At 43.1% G+C, this 18,259-nt stretch overlaps 1 protein-coding gene across 4 annotated transcripts in view; it reads right to left on the bottom strand.

Annotated features, from left to right (window-relative positions):
• LY75 (lymphocyte antigen 75) overlaps window positions 1-10,390 on the bottom strand; it is a 94,660-nt gene extending 84,270 nt beyond the window's left edge. For all 4 annotated transcript variants that reach the window (XR_012421151.1, XR_012421152.1, XM_005573280.4 and 1 more), the window contains exons 1-2: window positions 10,234-10,390; window positions 4,380-4,751 (exon numbers count right to left, since the gene is read on the bottom strand). Coding sequence is in view for 2 of the 4 variants with exons in the window: in XM_005573280.4 (XP_005573337.3) it covers window positions 4,380-4,751; window positions 10,234-10,327 (466 nt within the window). In the remaining 2 variants the exon portion in view is untranslated. The remainder of the gene's footprint in view (window positions 1-4,379; window positions 4,752-10,233) is intronic.
• Between the last annotated feature and the right edge of the window lie 7,869 nt (window positions 10,391-18,259).

Here is an 18,259-nt window from a genome sequence, read left to right on the forward strand (position 1 = left end):
TCTGTTTCTGCTTTTGCAAATTGGGGATAGCATTCAGTGATCATCCATGTGAAGCTTCACTTACTGTGGTGTAATGAGGAGCTGAAAGAGCCTGGCTTGGTCAGGTGAGGGTCTACTAACTCTGCTGTGGGCCGCAGAGCACTTCACCAGAAAGGGTGCCCTGGCTGAGGTTACATTTACCTTTATTTTCTTTTCTTTAGAAAGTGCTGGAGCCAGAAAAATACCTTGGAACCACTAAGGGTGGGTGTGCACTTTGGAACCACCTGCGGAATTAGAAAGATGAAAAATAGTCCCATTGTTCAGAGACTGGAAGTAGAATTGAGACTGTGGTTTATAAGCAAGTAAAAGGAAGAGCTGCTGAATTTCTGAGTAGATTCTTGGGGAGGCACAGGGCATGGTGATTTGGGGTGTGAAAGAAGCAGCAACTTCAATGGGGCAGTCATGTGACTGGCTGGTGGCCAGTGAGGTAGTAGGTTTGGCTTTTATTTTAATCATTTTCCCTGGTACATGGGGAGGAACTGAAAAGTGATTCCAACCTCAAATATGCCTGGAAATGCTGGAAAGAGTGTTTGATACTTATATCAATACTAATTCTCTTGGAAAGGTGTTTTTGTATAACGGCTAACTCTGTATCTCTTTCTGCCACAATTTTCCAAATCCTCAATTTGCTAAAAACCTCAGTCATTAACAGATCAAGTAATGGTCATTAGATAAATCATAGTAATCAAATCTTATCACCCTTTACCAGGCAATTAGGGTTCCCCAAAATGTCTCACAGATGTGCTTAAAAGTGTGCTTAAGACAGTATTTGATTCTACTTTCTTTTTCTCAAGTATCTGTCTAACTAAAGTGTGAGGCCATTTAACAGCTTAGAATGTATTAAGTAGAACTATAGCAAAAGGTAGTAATAATCTGGATGCTTTTCTTCACAAATAGTCTTTTAAAGATCACTGGCTTTATTTTGCTATGTCATATAAATAGTTTCAAAAGGGTACTTCTGTTAAAGAGTATGTTGACCTTACATTTTATAAGGATTCTGCTTATTACCTATGTTTCAGTTTAACTGCATCAAAAACCCCCCAATAGCTCATGACCAATTTCTCTTCCCATATTACAAACCTAAGAGGACAGTCCCTGAACACAAGGACTGTTCCTTGTAGAACCATCAGTTTTCTTTTCTAAAACCTTTGATTTTTGGAATACAAAGTGCCTTGGTATACACTTCTGTCATTTGTTCTTTATCATAAACCTGTGAGATCATAGGGGAAGTATTATATTTGTCTGGGAAATCCCCATTTTTGCAGAGTAGTCAAGTGAGACATTCAGGCACTCAGCCGCAAGTGACAGGGATGAAAATGGGCTCTCTCTGATTGGACTCTTGACCTATAAGGACAGCTTGTGACATCAGTGGGTGCCTTCTCAAGTTTCAAGTTAAATTTCACAGCTCAAAGCTGGGCTTCAATTAATAAGCTCTCTAAGTCACAATACATGCTTTGAAGAATGATAAGCATACAACCACCACACCAGAAGCAGCTACATTGCGCTAATTGTTCACTAAGCGTTTTGCTCCCACACATTCTTTGCTGATGCTGGACCTCTTACATGCCATGGGCTTCCTTAGCAAGACAGGCTTTCCTGGGAAGACTCTTCTCTGAATGTGCAAATTTATGGTGATAGCATCCTTAAAACAACAGCTTTATTATGCAATAGGTACAAATTTGTGAGATGAGGTGATTATGCAGAAAACTAGCAAATTAATGTCATCAGTAACATGAGACAAAATAGTTTCAATGGATAAAGGGGTTGTTGGCAGGCTTCTAAGAGTTGCCCAGAATTCTGATAGTTCTGCAGCCACCCTACCACAAAAAGTCCATTTCCTCTTCATGATTCACCAAACATTCAAAATTTGAAAAGTCCTAGTGAGATCAAGGTATCTTAATGGTATAAATGTACACCTGGGTGCTAGGTAAAAGCAGTTCACTCATAAAATTTATACAATTTCAGTTTTCTCTGAGATGAACATGACTCACACAGGATGGGAGTTGGGGTGAGAGGCAACCCAAGGCACAGTGATAAATTAATGTTCTTGTATCACAAGTGAAAACTTTGTTTATACTGCTAAAGCCAAGGGGGAAAGAAAGAAGCTGTTTGGGGGAAAGGAATACTGGTTTTGAGCCCTAGCTTTGCTGTAACAAGCTAGGTAACCTTGGATTTCACTTTGTTGGGACTCAGTTGTCTTGTATGTTTTGTTTATATACTGCTAGATAAGAAGGTGGGGACAACAATCAGTATTGAGAGTCTGAGTAAAGGAGTCCTAGAGAAGGTCCCTAACTTAAGACAACAGTCCCTAACCTAAGAACAGAAGGGATATACATAAATTGAAAAGGGTAGAATTGCCAGGACTTCATGTTTGATTATACTGGAGTGGTGGAAGAGGCAAGCCTGAAACCTCTCGGGTGACTTGCTAATTTCTGACATGTAGAACTTAGATGGTACCAGTCACCCCGACAGAAACAGAGAAGAGGTGGCAGGTTTGGCCTTGGCTGCTGTGCAAATTAAAACTTGAAGTATGCCTTGACTAGTCACAACTGTGTATGCTTTTAAAAAAAAGATTTAGTGTTTCAAATATTATATTTGAAAAAGTCAAGAAACATTTCATGCCTGTGGGCTATGCTGGTGGCGTTGCTTAGCTCTCTCTGGGTGGTCCCCTGGGTAGGTCCTTAACCTTTTTTGTGCTACTGATCTCTTTGGCAGCTGGGTGAAATCCATAGTCCCCGTCTTAGAAGAACATTAGAAATGCATAAATAAAACACATAGGATAAAAAGGAAAATCAGTTATATTGAAAGGAAGACACTCTGGGAACTGAGGGAGTTTAAGATTACAACTATGCCCCTCAAAAGAATTAGATCAGGAGGCTAAAAGAACACTGTCAAGAAAATTATCCTTTCTGATCCCTGGACAAATACAATGAAACAAGTTAAATCCAATTAAAAGGCATTTTTTTTTTTTTGACTCTGTGTTTCCTCTTAGTTGGCAAGTTAGAGAAGGGCTTTTGTGGCACAGAATTTAAATTTGCCATTAAGTCATATCCAGAAAGCAACTGCTTTACTTTTAGGAGGAAACTGGCTCGCAGAAACAGACTGTCAACTATTCAAAGGTTAGGGATTGATGAAAAGGAAAACCCCATCTCTAATTCTCTAATATTTCTCCATAACAGAACTTGACATTCTCAGAATAATTTCTGCATCCTCACTAGGAAATAGAAAGACTACAAAGAAAAACTTGTGTGGATGGATAAAGGATAGCAAAGCTGCTATCCTGCCTTTGAGGTCAAATTTAGCTTCAATGATCTTTAAGAGAAGAAGAAAGCCACCATAAAGCTAGGGAAATTTTTAAAGAAAGGCAAGGAGAAATAATAGGACTTAGAGGACATAGTTATATGCATATTGACATCTGGTGTAATTTAGAGCAACACAATGAAAAATATTTGCTTGGGAGATAGCTAATTACGTTTAGTGGTTAAAAAAATAAATCTACTCATTCTTTAACTTGGAAATTAGTTGTAGTCCAGTGCCTAGACTCAGAGCTAAGTCCATGGTCAGCTCCCCACAAGGCAATATTAATATACTTATTTTTGGAAGCAACTGAAAAACTCCACTCTTAAAACGCTGAATCATAAATATAAACATCAAAATTTGGTTGCTATGCCAAAAATGAAAATAAATAGGAAAATCCACTCAAAATTTTCCCATTTTATCAAAATCCATAGGCAAGAAAAAATACATTTTTCCCCCTTCTCCTTCTTTTCTTTTTTAAAAGATGGGGGTCTCACTATGTTGCCCAGGCTGAAGTGTAGTGGCTATTCACAGGCGTGATCATTACACGCTACAGCCTTGAACTCCTGTGTGCTGAAGTGATCCTGCTGTCTCAGTCTCTCGAGAAGCTGGGACTGCAAGCACGCACCACTACACCTGGCCTTTCTTCTTCTTTTAAAACTTAGAATAAGATCAACATTATTAGATCATTTGACTTTTAGCCTGTAAAAAGATTTCCTGTTAATCAAATGTTTCCTTTCCTCTAGGCTTTAGAAGACCATCATAAGAACTACATATCTATCTGATGAAATCCCAGGTTTATCATAACATGGCTGTGTGACCTCAGACAAGGCATTTAACCTCTCTCAGCCTTACCTGCAAAGTAGAGGCAAATATGCACTCATAAGAATGTCGCTCAAAGTAACTGCACAGTGCCTGGAACTGAAGAGCTCACTCACTGCCCTTACGAATGTATGACTCTATTTTTACTAAATTGTGCACATTCAATATCACATGTGACAAGCACAACAGCAAATCGGTCAAAGTCCCTCTCTACTACTCACCGTGATAAGGCTGGTCACAAAGGCTTTCCTCTGAGCCTCCTTTCTTCCAGATATCAGATGCATTTGAGATTGCTGCGCCATGCCCATTCTTCAGAGCCAGCTGGTACCGGGCAGCACTGTACAGAGAGTGGTGCTCACATTTCCACCACAGCATGACACTGGAGTCACAGCTGAACATTCTTACCTCATTCACCGATTTGGTAATATCTAGGCCAAGGCACTTTTGGGAGTGCAAATGAAAGAGCCGATGCTGGGACACCCACTTCCATAACTTGTCCTCAGTTTCATCACAGTCCTCTGCTACTATCCAGCCATACACTGGCTTGATGCACTTGCCCGTATTTCCATGGACGATGGTGAAGGGGTCATTAGCTGAGTCAAATGGATAGACAGATTGTGGATTATGTGGTTGAAGTGCCTTGCTCCCTACTTGCTGAGGAGAGTCTGAGACTACTGGACTGTTCCCATCCTCAGACTGTTCCCACTCTTTATAAGCTGCAGGGCACTACACAAGGTGGGACAGTGGTGAGCAGAGAGGCAGTGCAGTCTGTAGGGTCAGAGCACGGGTTCTGGAGCCAGTCCGCCTGAGTCCATATTTTGCTCCTGCTACTTATTAGCCATATGATCAGGGCAAATCATTTAACCTGTGTGCTCCAGTTTTCCTATGATGGGTGTGAGCATGAAAGGAGCTAATCCATGTAAAGCATGTAGAGCAGCATGTATATTTGTTGTTGCTATTTCATGAAAGATATTTCCCTTCTCATTTAATGAGATAAAAGAAGCTCTTTAGTTTTCATCTCAATGAAAAGTCTAGTTGGGACCATAATTCTGCCTGCTTACATGTTAGCTACTATGACAGGGTAAATTATTACATGAAAAGTCGATGCTTAACACAGCATGTTCACTATATATATGTTCCTTTCTTCAGATCTAAGTACATAGTGAGGCCTCTGTGGTCCTCTGCCTTAGGGCAAGTTAGTGTGGCCACTAAAAAGGAAAATTTAAGGACAAATTTCTTAAAGACCACTTCCCCCTAGATATTTTTTTGGAGGACTAAATTCATTGAGGTATGTCAGAGGAAACGGGGAAACTTCTGGGGGAGCAGCAGAACAATGGGGGTACCGAAACAAGAAGAAATAGAGATCTGGGTTCTGAGGGTAGGGGAACCTGTGGCCAGCTGCATTGTGGCACCCTCAGGAAGGTGACAGGACCTGGGGAAAGCCTGGGGGATTGACTGTGTGGATCACCTAAGAAGGCTGAACCCCAAACTCCAGGAACTACCAGAGTGATGGCTGATGAGTCTTGAGCCACCAGATTCAAGATCCTGTGGGTTTGGACAAGCGGAAACCCAGAGGTAACCAGTGGGATCCAATGACTAAAGAAGAATCTTCCCTGAATGTTCCCCTGGCACTCTGCATGAGCTGGGAAAGACCCCAATAAGGACAATTATTGAAGTTCTGGCAACGTGGTGGAATGGGAGCTCAGCACCAAATTTAATTTGGTTTTCTGAAAATAAAGTAATGCATTGTTTCTTGCACACCTGAATTTGTGGAGTAAGATTCACATCTGTTACAACAAACTATAATCGGATAATTTGGTTAGTTCTTTTACAAAGGAAAATTTTAAACAATTATAGCAGAGATCATCATGTTGATAAGAGTAAAGCTGAAATATTTTAGACAAGCTTAAGCAATCACTGTCAATGAACCAGAGTTCAGCAGAAAGACCTATAAAATTTTGGTTCCCCAAAGACACTTTCATTTTGATACCAGCGTCACAGTCACTGGTTTCACTAACACCAGATGCTTTTCCTAGTAATAATTCAAAGGCTTTCAGAGTTAAAAATTCCCATACCAGGGACTGGTGACTTGAGGGGATTTTTACCATGTAAATAATAACTATAAAATTAAGTCTGACTGCAGCTTGAACTTTGGAAGGATTTTTTTTTGTTTTGTTTTCAATAACAGAAGCAACAACAAGGGAAACAACAAGAACAGCAACAAAAATCCTTTAAAGCTTAAAGTTATTTTAAATCTGAATTTTAAAAGTATTCCACAGGGTTGCAGCTAAAGATGTTTGATGTTTGCCATAGCAGCTTTCCTCCCTCACACTTTTTTTTTTTTTTTTTTTTTTTGAGATGGAGTCTTGGTCTGTTGCCCAGGCTGGAGTGCAGTGGCACAATCTCAGCCCACTGCAACCTCCGCCTCCCAGGTTCAAGTGATTCTTGTGCCCCAGCCTCCCGAGTAGCTGAGATTACAGGTGCCTGCCATCACACCCGGGTAATTTTTGTATTTTTAGTAGAAATAGGGTTTTACCATGTTGGCCAAGCTGGTCTCGAACTCCTGACCTCAGGTGATCCACCCACCTCGGCCTCCCAAAGTGCTGGGATTACAGGCATGAGCTACTGTGCCCGGCCACATCCCTCACAGTTTCTCCTTTGACAGTCCTCTGCCACTTTCTGCTTGATGGACACAGGCTGGGAGGACAGTCAACAAAAGAAAATGTACTATAAGATTACTACTTACACTTTCTCTCATGGCCTTCTCCCACAATTCAATAGCTACTCAGACCTCTGATCTACATCTTTTCTAAACTGTTCTCTCTTGCCTCTCCAAAATAAATCTTGCATTCCAAAGTATCAAAAATTACAGAAGAAAAAAGAAGTCTGCTCCTGCAGGAGACGTGCCCATCACCCTTGTTGGAAACATCCCCTCTCCTGCCCTGTAGTCTTGCTGCTGTCTTTCCCGGGCATTCTGCTTTGTGCGTTCGATCCCAAACAGGTGAACTGGGGAAGCAGCAGCTTTGCCTTCCTTTGCAGTTTGCAATTCTGCATTTTTCAAAGTTTTTGTAGAATCCAATGGATTAGCTACATTTCTTTGTACAGTGGAAAAAGCAGGAGTTAGGAGTCCTAGATTGAAATACTAAAACACTGCAGGAGAGGTGTGGAGTAGCTCTGTTAAAGTGGAGCTGCCAAACTTCCTAACAAACTGCTACATCTCTGAATATAGACGTTTTTCTCAGACTAACCCCTTGTTTGAACCAAGTATGCAATTTCAATGTTTGACACTTATAGTGGTCACTTAGTACAGATCTTAATTATTCATATACTTAAAGGAAACTTATTAGCCTCCATATATAAGGTACGTATATGCATATATTAGATAGGGAGAGTCCTATCCTTTCATGATGCTTCCCTGTATCTTTCTTTACCTTTAGCAGGAGCTGTTCAAACTGCCTCAGTCTTACGACCCTTATTGGGATAGTAGGTTGAAGCGCCGGAAGGAGGACTGAGAAAGAGTGAACATAATCCCTTATTTAGAAAATTTGGTATAGAAGGGCATACAAGCTATTTTAGAAATATATTATACTTTGAAAAGGTAATTACAGAGTAGATTTTATTTTATAAAACTTATTTTATAAAATAGATTCTTTACAGATAGCTTCCTATTAGATTTTGTTCATTTTACAACTTTATACCAGTCCTCAATGGAGTTTTAGTATTTACCTCCAAATACAACATTGGGGCAAATCTAAAAGGCAGAATTTGATGAAAAGAAGCCTCATTACCCTCTAGATACATTTGTATATGCTTCATTTAAATTTCATATAAATTCTCCAGTGTTTGAGAGAAAATGGCTAAGTAGCATTACCAAAAATTGAAAATAAATTTTTAGTATTTTTACATCCATCAAAGGAAAATCATCTCTCTCAGTGTTTTCTTATTGTCTGATCACTAAATAATTCCTGCCTTATAAACTCTAAACCAAATAGCTTCACGCATTCCAAAGAGGAGCTGGATATTGACATATATAGCCATAGACAAATGGATAGGGAAATAGCTTGGGAAAACAAGAAGGATGAAGATGGCAGCATTTATAATTTCAGGGGAACATCCATAGATCACATATTAAGCATTTTGTAGAGTCTCTACCATGTGTTCAGAATGTACAGGTAAGCGCAGCAAGACAGAATCAGAAGTCTAGGTTTGTTAGTTCAAAAGCAGGTCCTGAAATGACAGCTGAGTCCATGGCAATGTCCAGGGAGTCAGAAAGTCTTCACGCATGATTGGGTGGTGTTGGTTGGTGAAAACCTCAGGAGTCCCTGACGGATTGGTTTACTTCAAGCTGTTAGCTCTCCAAGCAGCAAAAATGTAAACTAAGCACCTGGCATCTCCCCAAGGACACAGAGGTGCTCCTTCAGTGTTTGGGTGATAGAGGCCACCTGCACAAGCCTAGCCATGCACGTGACGAGGTGCATGCCATCACCAGCATCATGAAGCGGACACTCTTGCCAAACAATTGACCCAAATGGCTGGGGGTTCAAAATTCCAGTGCTTCCCCAAACAAGGCCACAAGTCTGCTCTGAGGTTGAGAGAACATCGATCAGAGTAGCTGCTAGGAGTAAGGAAGGATACAGGATAACAAAACCTGTGGAGACCTAGCACAGGGCGAATAGAGTTAAACCTGGTGCTTTTTGCTTTGGGTCAGTGATAAAGGGCAGTGATTGCAGAGATTGCAAGAATTAAGGAAACCTTGAAATTTGTGAAGGAGATAAAAACAGGACTGAAGCAGATGTAGATGGGAACCAAGAGGTTAGTGATTGAAAAGTTAGTGCATTTTCACTGTAGTTAGTTGTTGCAGTGAACTTTTCCACCTTGGATTGTGGGGCAGGCAGATAAATTCTCAAGGCAATAAAGGATCTTATTTTAAATGATTCCTTTGGTAGTTAATAGCACACAGGGTCAAAGGAGAATAGAGAAGTGTGACTCAGAGCAGGGTTCATTTACAGGTCCTTGCTGTAGATAGGATGATGGCACTCACACTCTGAGAAATTTCTTCCCATCACTCTCCGAACGAAGTCTAAACCAGATGGTAACTTAGCTTAGCTGCAAAGAAAATAAGAGCCACCAGCAATTTAGTGTTTTTCAAACTGCCTGGACAGTCTTTTCCTTCCTCATACAGGCACGATAACAGAAGTGGCCGGTGGCGGGTGGCCCATTGAGTGCCTATGATGCGGCCCAACCAAGAAACAAAGTCCTCTGCACACCTCTCGCCCAGGCAAAAAGAGAAAGTAAAAGCAACCGGTTGCTGCCAAGGGGTGTAGTGGGGTGGCGCTGGCACTACCCTGAACATCAGTGAAGGCTGTTTCTGGTCCTGCTTCCCCATTGAGAGGCAGCAGGTCCCCAGCCAGGCGACCTGCCCTTCAGCGTGGGGCTGTCAGCCTTGGGGGAGCGGGGTCGTTTGGAACTGATAAAACAAAGAGAAGAAAGGTTTGCTGCTCTAGACGGTGGGTGGCGGCATCATAGCTGACTCTTGGTCTTGGTCACTTTCAGAGGAGATGGTTTACTTAACCTGACTGCCTTTCTGATGCGCACCGTAGGCGCAGTGAAATCCGGGAATCGTTGGGAATCCTTAACACTGTGGGTGGAGGCTCCTCTTGGCCCTGTGGCCAAGGTGACCAAGGGGCGAAGGAAAAGCGAGAACGGGCGGGACAGGACGCAGAGGGCAGATGGGGAACCCCATACTCCGGCAACATTTTATAAGACAGACGACGGAGCAGGGCACCTAGTCAAAAAAGCCTCAGTGAGCCTACTCTACGGTGGACCGCGTCCCCTCTGCACCAGAAGGGCCCTGTCCTCCCACATCCACCGCGCCCTCCTCCGGGCTCCCGAGGGCACTGGGGCGCCTACTCCGCCAGACCTCCCCTGCGGCTCACTCGTCCAGCTCCAGAGACCCCCAACAGCAAAGCAGCCGTGACCTGCGCCGGGGGCGCAGCCCTGCTCCTGGCTGGAAGGCGGCAGAGCTGCGGCGTCGAGGCACCCAGTGGACTGCGGGGCGGAGGCGCCCGCGGTTACCTGCGCGGCCAGAGGGTTCCGCGAGCTCGAAGCACCAGAGGAGTAGCATGAAGAGCCCCGCCGGGCGGCGAGGGGTCGCCCAGTCTGTCCTCATCCTGAGCAGGCGCAAGCTTTCCGGCCGGGTCCTCGGGCGCACGCGGCACCCGCCCCTCCTGCTGAGCTCGGCCTGCCCCGCCCGCTCCTATATCAGGCCTCTCAGGGCGCCCCGGCCCCGCCCCCGCCGACCCCGACCAATCAGACGTGCGTCTCCTCGGCCCCAGGGCGTAGCGGGCCGGGTGTGGGAAATGAACAGGGCGGGGCGCTAGATACCTGCGTGGGGTGGGACCCGCGAGGAAGAGGGACGTGCGGGTCGGTGGGAAAGCCAGGCACCGCACAGGCTCCTGCACTGGACGGTTTGGTCCCCGCCTCTTCATCAGCCAAGCTGGGGAGATGCGGCCCTTACTGGGACTTGGCACCGCCCTGGTGGGTGGGTTCTGTCAGTTTAGAACCTTGGGCTCTGCCTAGCTCACTGTGGTCAGGTACGACTTCTCCATTCCAGCCTGGACTGGAAAGAGACCCACGGTGTCTCTTGCCCCGGAGAAGGAAGTGAGCACCTGCCGCGTGGGTGACTGCGGCCAAACCTAAGAATTCAGTCGTCCTTGGCAACGTCTTGGGTATTTTGATAGTGCAAATGGTACACTGCAGTTCTACCCATAGTTGTTAAAGAATTAAAAGCAAGAATTACTAGAGTGACCAAACGACACTTCCAAAGATGACTTACGCTTTATAACAATTTGAGCTTTGCGAGTAAGCTCTTTGCGTAATAATTTAATGATAATAATAATTAGCTGGTAGAAATGTAGAAGTCTGCACGCAGAACCAGAAATTTCATGTCCCACTCTCTTCCTGTGGACACTGCTATCATTAAAAAGAGACCAAATTATTAATGACCTAAGTTGCTCAAAAGTGAATGTTTTATACTTTTAAATCCGTCTTTGCTGAACACATAATGTGTACTTGAGGTGGCCTCTATCCTTGTTGCATGAGGACGCAGAGACCTAGTTGCTCTTCCTGACTTCCACTGCTGAGGCTTCACAGACGGCTCCCAAACCTGCCTTGGCTCTGTCCTCTCCCCAGGGTCTGGCCTTTCAGTTCCGTAGATATAGTGAGCACCTACCATCCCAGGATCTGGGCACTCCATGGAACAGGAGGACAAAAAGACATCTCTGCCCTCCCTTTAATACTGGGGAGACTGGGGCACTGTGATGGATAATATTGTCAGCTTGATTGGAATGAAGGAATGCAAAGTATTGTTCCTGGGTGTGTCTGTGAGGGTGTTGCCAAGGAGATTAACAGCGGACTGGGAGAGGCAGACTGGCCCTCAATCTGGGTGGGCACCATCTAATCGGCTGACAGCATGGCTAGAATAAAAGCAGGCAGAAGCTGGAAGGACTTGACTGGCTGAGTCTCCTGTCCTTCATCTCCTCGTCTTCATCTAGATGCTTCCTACCCTTGAACATCGGACTCCAGGTTCTTCAGCTTTTGGACTCTTAGACCTATAAAAGTGGTTTATCAGGGGACCGCTGGCCTTCGGCCACAGACTGAAGGCTGTACTGCTGGCTTCCCTACTTCTGAGGTTGTGGGACTCTGACTGGCTTCTTTGTTCCTCAGCTTGCAGACAGCCTATTGTGGGACTTCACCTTGTGATCGTATGAGTCAATACTCCTTAATAAACTCCCTTTCATAGATACATGTATCCTATTAGTCCTGTCCCTCTAGAGAACCCTAATACAGGCACACGCAGTGACACAGGGCAGAATGAATGGGGAGACTCTGACAAAGTTTGAAGGAAGGCAACATCTTAGCTGGGTCTTAAAGAATGGGTAGGAATTTCAGCAGGCACAGCTGGTGGGAGAAAACTAGTGACAGGGCAGAGACTAGAAAATGCAAGCAGAGTCAGAAGACAGTCAAGAGTCCAGGGTAGCTGCCCTGCAGGGTGTGTGCCTTCGAGAGAGATCAAAGTGGTTGTGGTGGGGGCCCCAGTGGAAATGACAGCAGAAAGGTGAGTTGTGTCTGTTTTGTGAAGGGCCTTGACTTTGTTCTAAGGAACACATGGTGGGAATTTCTGAGTAGGAGAACCTGCCACTGATCTGATCCCCTCTGCCTCTGTGGCTGCCTGCCTTTCTTTCTGATCCTGCCCAGCTTGGAGATCCTTGAGGGCAGTGGTCTTGCCGTATTCATTATCACATCCTCAACACTGGGCACAGGGCCTGTCCCAAAGTAAGCTCTCAATAAATGTTAGTTTAATCAAGGAATGGATTCCTAGGGCCGCCACCTTAGCCTAGGGCTGTATGAGCTCCTACTTGCATTATATTGCAATAATTTCTCAATTGACCTTACTGCCAACAGTTATTATCCTCTCTGGCAAATGAATCCTTCTAAACACTGTTTGGAACATGCCACTTTTCTACTCAAATCCTTTCAGTGCTATTTGCATATAGCAGGAGTTCCTAAATGCTACTTAAGGGGAATTATGAAACCCTGAAATTTTATGCAGCTTTATAAATGCACTGTTTTTTGAGGAGGAGGAAGAAGGGTACAAGGCTTTCATGAGAATCCCAGAGAAGCCCACGGTACAAAAAGAAAACTCTAAGACAAAAAGCAAGTACCTCTATAATCTGAACCTTTCTCTTTTTTTGAGACGGAGTTTCACTCTTGTTGCCCGGGCTGGAGTGCAATGGCGCAATCTCAGCTCACCGCAACCTCCACCTCCTGGGTTCAAGTGATTCTCCTGCCTCAGCCTCCCAAGTAGCTGGGATTATGGGCATGTGCCACCACAGCCAGATTAATTTTGTATTTTTGGTAGAGACGGGGTTTGTCCATGTTGGTCAGGCTGGTCTTGAACTTGTTACCTCAGGTGATTCGCCCGCCTCAGCCTCCCAGAGTGCTGGGATTACAGTTGTGAACCACTGTGCCTGGCCTAATCTGACCCTTTCTCTTTACTGCCTTCATATGTCACTTTGGTTCAAGCTACCTGTCTGAACCTATCTTGCCTTTTCTTATCTCTGCCCATATATGCATATCCAGAATGCCATTTTCCCTGTACTTAGTTCCAACCTTTCTTGAAGTTTCTGTTTAGATCTGACATTTTATGTAAAACACTTCTATCAAGGGGTTAACCCTCTTCCAAAAATCTACATAATAGTGTGCATTCCGTTCACTTGGCATTTAACATGTATTACCTCTCGCCACGATTTTTTTCTTTAGGGACGTGCGCTGATTATTTCACCTAGGTTATAGATTCTCAGTAAATATTGTCAATGGTGACAATAAAAAGCAATGTGTCCTTCAGGTCTCACCTTGGATGTTACTTTCTCAAAGAAATCTTTTTTTTTGTTTCTTTTTTACTCTATGGTCTAGGTGAGCTTCCTTTATAACAGGTTCTCCAGGCTTTCCACACTTCTTCCTGATCGCACTTAGCACAGCTGGAGTAGATCATTCTGTGCTTGCTCATTTGTTTAATGTGTATCTCCCTCACCAGGCTGCAGGCTCCATGAAGACAGTGACTATGCCTGCTTCATTCACTTCTGTGTCCCTAATACCTGGCACATGATTTGCTACATGAATGAATAAGTAAATATATAGTAATGCCTCATAAATGATGTAGGCAATGGAAGGTCTAGACATTTAAAAGAGGGGAAAATTGGCTTGGGTGGGAGCAGCAGTTATCAGGCACTGAACTGGATGTCCTTGGATGAGAAGCATTCAGTAGATAGAGGCAATGAGGATGCTACAAGCTGAGACAATGGTGTAAACAAATTACAAACATCTGCCACCCACTGGGAGCCAGGCCATGTGCTAAGCATTTCCCATGTACTCTCTTGTTTAGGAATCATCCTACAAAGTAAGTATTCCTATAATCCTCATTTTATAAATGTGGAAACTAAGAGAACACAGAGAAGACTGATACCTAGACCAGGTTAATAGCCACAAGTGAAGACACTATGATGGAAATCTAACTATAGAACTTGAATGAGTGTGTGAGAGTGTTAGTAATATTTTATTCCCAATCACAATTAGGGAGGAGGGGTAAAGGAGCTTTTAGAACCTCTGAAGTCATATTTTTTAATTATAACATAAATCATACCCAAAAAAAGAACAGCTATGCTTGTTGGCCTTTGTGATCATATTCACCTTACTCCCACATCGAGGTAACCTCTCCTCTGAATTACTCATCACTCTTTCTTTACAGTTTTCCCATGTATCATTCATTCCTTAAAGAGTACCTATAATTTTACATATTTTTGAATTTTATGTAAATGAATCATTTCAAGGGTTGGGTTTTTTTGTCACTTGTCTTTTTGCTCTCAATTCTGTCTGTGACATTCTTCTGTGTTGGTGTGTGTAGTTGTAGTACATTCATTTTTATGTAACATTTCATTATAAGAATAAAGGACACTTTATGCATTCTCTTGTTGGGGGATGTTTGAGTAGTTTCCCGCTGGGTAGTTTTCATTTGGGTAGCTTGCTGCTCTTAATGCTCCTGTGAAGTTTTTGTACCTGTCTCTTGGTGCGCATTGCTAGAGTTTCCTGAGGATATGGTCCTAGAAGTGGAATTCCTGGAGCATAGGGTATGTGTAGCATTACAATTACTGGGCAATGCCAATGTGCTTTCTGATTTACACTCCCATTGGTGTATGTAAGCATTCCCACTGCTAAACATCTTCATCAACATTGGCATTGTAAAATTTTTGGTGGGGTGTAAAGTGGTATCTCCTAGTGGTTTAAAATTGCATTACCCTGATTGCTAATGAGGTTGGACATATTTTTCTCTGTGTATTGGTTATTGGTATTTCCTTTTCACATTCTTGTACAGGTTATTTGCCTGTTTTCTCGTAGATCTGTTCCCTGCCCTTTTCTGCTTTGAATCCCAAGTGGCTACCTTGCATTTCCCAGACCCCCCTTACCTGTTTCCTTCTGGTTAGGGTCAGCCAATGGCCTGAGATGGGAGTTTGGGAGGAGTAGAACCCAGGGTATTTCTTTCCTCTCTGCTTTGGGAGAAGAGCAAGCAGTGGCTGTGCCTCTTTGTGGTTCTAGCTCCTGCCTGGAAGCCCCAACCTTTGTGTTCCAACTCTCACCAGGCAACCCCTGCCCTGCTACCAGCAACTTTTGGGTTCTCCAATGTTCTAGCTCCTACAGTGTATCCCTGGTTCCTACACTGATAACATCCCTTCCCTGTCCTCAAGCCCCATGGACGACAGTAGCTTGTTGTAGTCGTTGCTTTCAGAGTAGCCTCATAAGCACTTATTTTTAGCTCTTCCAGCACTTCTGTAACTCAGTATTTCCCCATATTAAATTTCTTCAATTGAACTACCTAGCATGGGTTTTGTTCTCTTTATTGGACCTTGAAGATATTGATTTTACATACAACAGAATAGTACCTTGGGACAGCATCCAAAATTGAGTTAGATGTGGACTAGAGAAATAACACATGGAACATATTCAACCGCCTGGAGAGTTGTGGCATGAAGAGAACCAGTGTGGGATTCACATAAACTGCAATTATGACGATGCCCACTGATTTTTCCAGGTCTAGTAAGAAGGGACCCGGAGGCCCAGATGAGGACTTTGTCAAATAATAAATTTTAAACAATTCCCACTACACCACAACAATTAAGATCTGCATTTATTCCTGGTCATAAGTAAACTCTTAAGGACTGTAGTCATGGATGTAGACCTCAAAGGGCAAATATAAGGTTATAATTCAACCACTTAAAAAACAAAAACAAAACAAAAAAAATTGAGCAACTCATCTTATTAGAATAAACTGAACTTTCTCCACAGACTTTAGAAAGAATTTCAGACAAGCAAATACCCAACTAGCATATCTACCGAACAGTGACAGCAGAGACTGGACAAGGAGGAGATGTGGTTGACTCATTCACTTAGTCCATTCCCTGTCCTCTCCCTTTAAGACAGGGAAACTGAGGTGCAGAAATTTTGGTGACCACTGTGGACATGAGAAGCATTAGAGAGATTAGATGTAGACCCCTGAGATTGATGGAAAGATTGCAGAAGTACCAATGAGAGCATCTTAGGGCTAGTTACATGCTTCTGATGAGGGTAGAAGTGAAATTTGGGCACCCAATGGTGGATCACAGGTCAAAAAAATGCTGGTGTTGGTAAGAGTGTGTTACAAGGATCAATAATGTGTTTTGGGTAGGAGTGTAATATCACTAGCATGGTAGAATTCTCTAGGAGACTTTTTCATCCCATGTGCATGTTTTGGAGAATAAGGAAACAATTTCAGTGGTAAAGAGGATTTTCTGGATGTGAGAAATGTGATGAAGAGACAAGTTTTTGACTTTGGCAGAGACATTTATTCATCATATTTTGGCAAAGAGGCAAGAACTGGGGTGATGTGTTTGCCTTTTACTTATGTAATTGGAGGCTCTTTCCTCAGGATGAACTAAATTCATTGCTGATATCTGTTCCAAGAAAACAACAGTTGGAATATAAATAATCAAAGCCCAGGAGTCTCTGCTCCTTGGGAATACTGATCAGGTTTGCGCTTTAGGACAGTTATTTTCCCAACTTTCACAGAAGATAGAAAAGGTCAGATTTTCTAGTTTTGGAAATCGTGTGTGATGTGACCCTCTTCCAAGCGGACTCATAACCCAGTGTCAAGTCTCAGGACCACCTAACCTGTTAGCTGAATGCTGAATTCCTGATTTTTAGAAACATTTTTGAAGGGTAATAGTGAGAGCCTACTACAAAATTTTAGCACTGAGAAGTATGACATCACGAAATTACTGTATTTATCAATGTTGCCATTTGTGGGCCTTTTCTTGACCTGCCCAATACCTCTCTCTGAGGCAGATGGTCCAATCCTTTTCCTGTTCAAAACAAGACCCAGCTCCAGCTCCCTATGGGCTTCTTTCAGGTCTTACTTTGCTGATAGGCTCAAGGCCACCTGATGTGAGTTCACCACCTCTCTGTAGTCTCGTCTGCTTCTCAACCTTGGAGAAAGAGCCAGCAGTCTTTTTCATTTTCCTTTCTTTTCTTTTCATTACTTTTAATTGACACATAATAATTGTACATGTTTATGGGGTAGAGTGTGATGTTTCAATACTAGTATACAACGTATAATGATCAAATCAGGGTAATTAGCATATCTAGCACCTCAAGCATTTATCATTTCTTTGTGTTGAGAACATCCAAAATCCTCTTTTTTAGCTATTTGAAAATATGGAATAAATAATTGTTAACTATAGTCACCCTACAGTACTACAAAACACTAGCACGTATTCCTCCTGTGTAGCTATAATTTTGTATACATTCACCAACCTCTCTGTATTCCCCTTCCAAATGTCCCCCTCCTCTCTGCCCTTTCCAGTCTCTAGTTACCATTATCCTACTCTCTCTCTCTCGTTTTTTTTGAGACAGAGTTTCACTCTGTCACCTAGGCTGGAGTACAGTGGCACCATCTCAGCTCACCACAACCTCTGCCTCCTGGGTTCAAGCGATTCTCCTGCCTCAGCCTCCCAAGTAGCTGGGATTACAGGCACCCACCACCAAGTTCAACTAATTTTTGTATTTTTAGCAGACACGGGGTTTCACCATGTTGGTGAGGCTGCTCTTAAAATCCTGACCTCAAGTGGTCTGCCCACCTCAGCCTCCCAAAGTGTTGGGATTACAGTCGTGAGCCACCATGCCCAGCCTCATTATCTTACTCTTGACTTTTAAATCAACTTACTTAGCTTTTATTTATGAGTGACAATATGCAGTTTTTATCTTTCTGTGCCTGGCTTATTTCACTTAATATAATGTCCTCCAGGTTCATCTGTGTTGCCACAGATGACTTCATTTTATTCTTTTTTATGGCTGAATAATATTCCATTGTGTATGTACGCCACATTTTCTTTATCCATTCATCTATTGATGGACACTTAAGTTGATTTCACATCTTGGCTATTTTGACTAGTACTGCCATAAACATGGGAGTGCAGATATCTCTCAACATACCTATTTCATCCCTTTGGAATCC

Source organism: Macaca fascicularis, chromosome 12 (genome assembly GCF_037993035.2).
Source record: "Macaca fascicularis isolate 582-1 chromosome 12, T2T-MFA8v1.1".
NCBI lineage: Eukaryota > Metazoa > Chordata > Mammalia > Primates > Cercopithecidae > Macaca > Macaca fascicularis.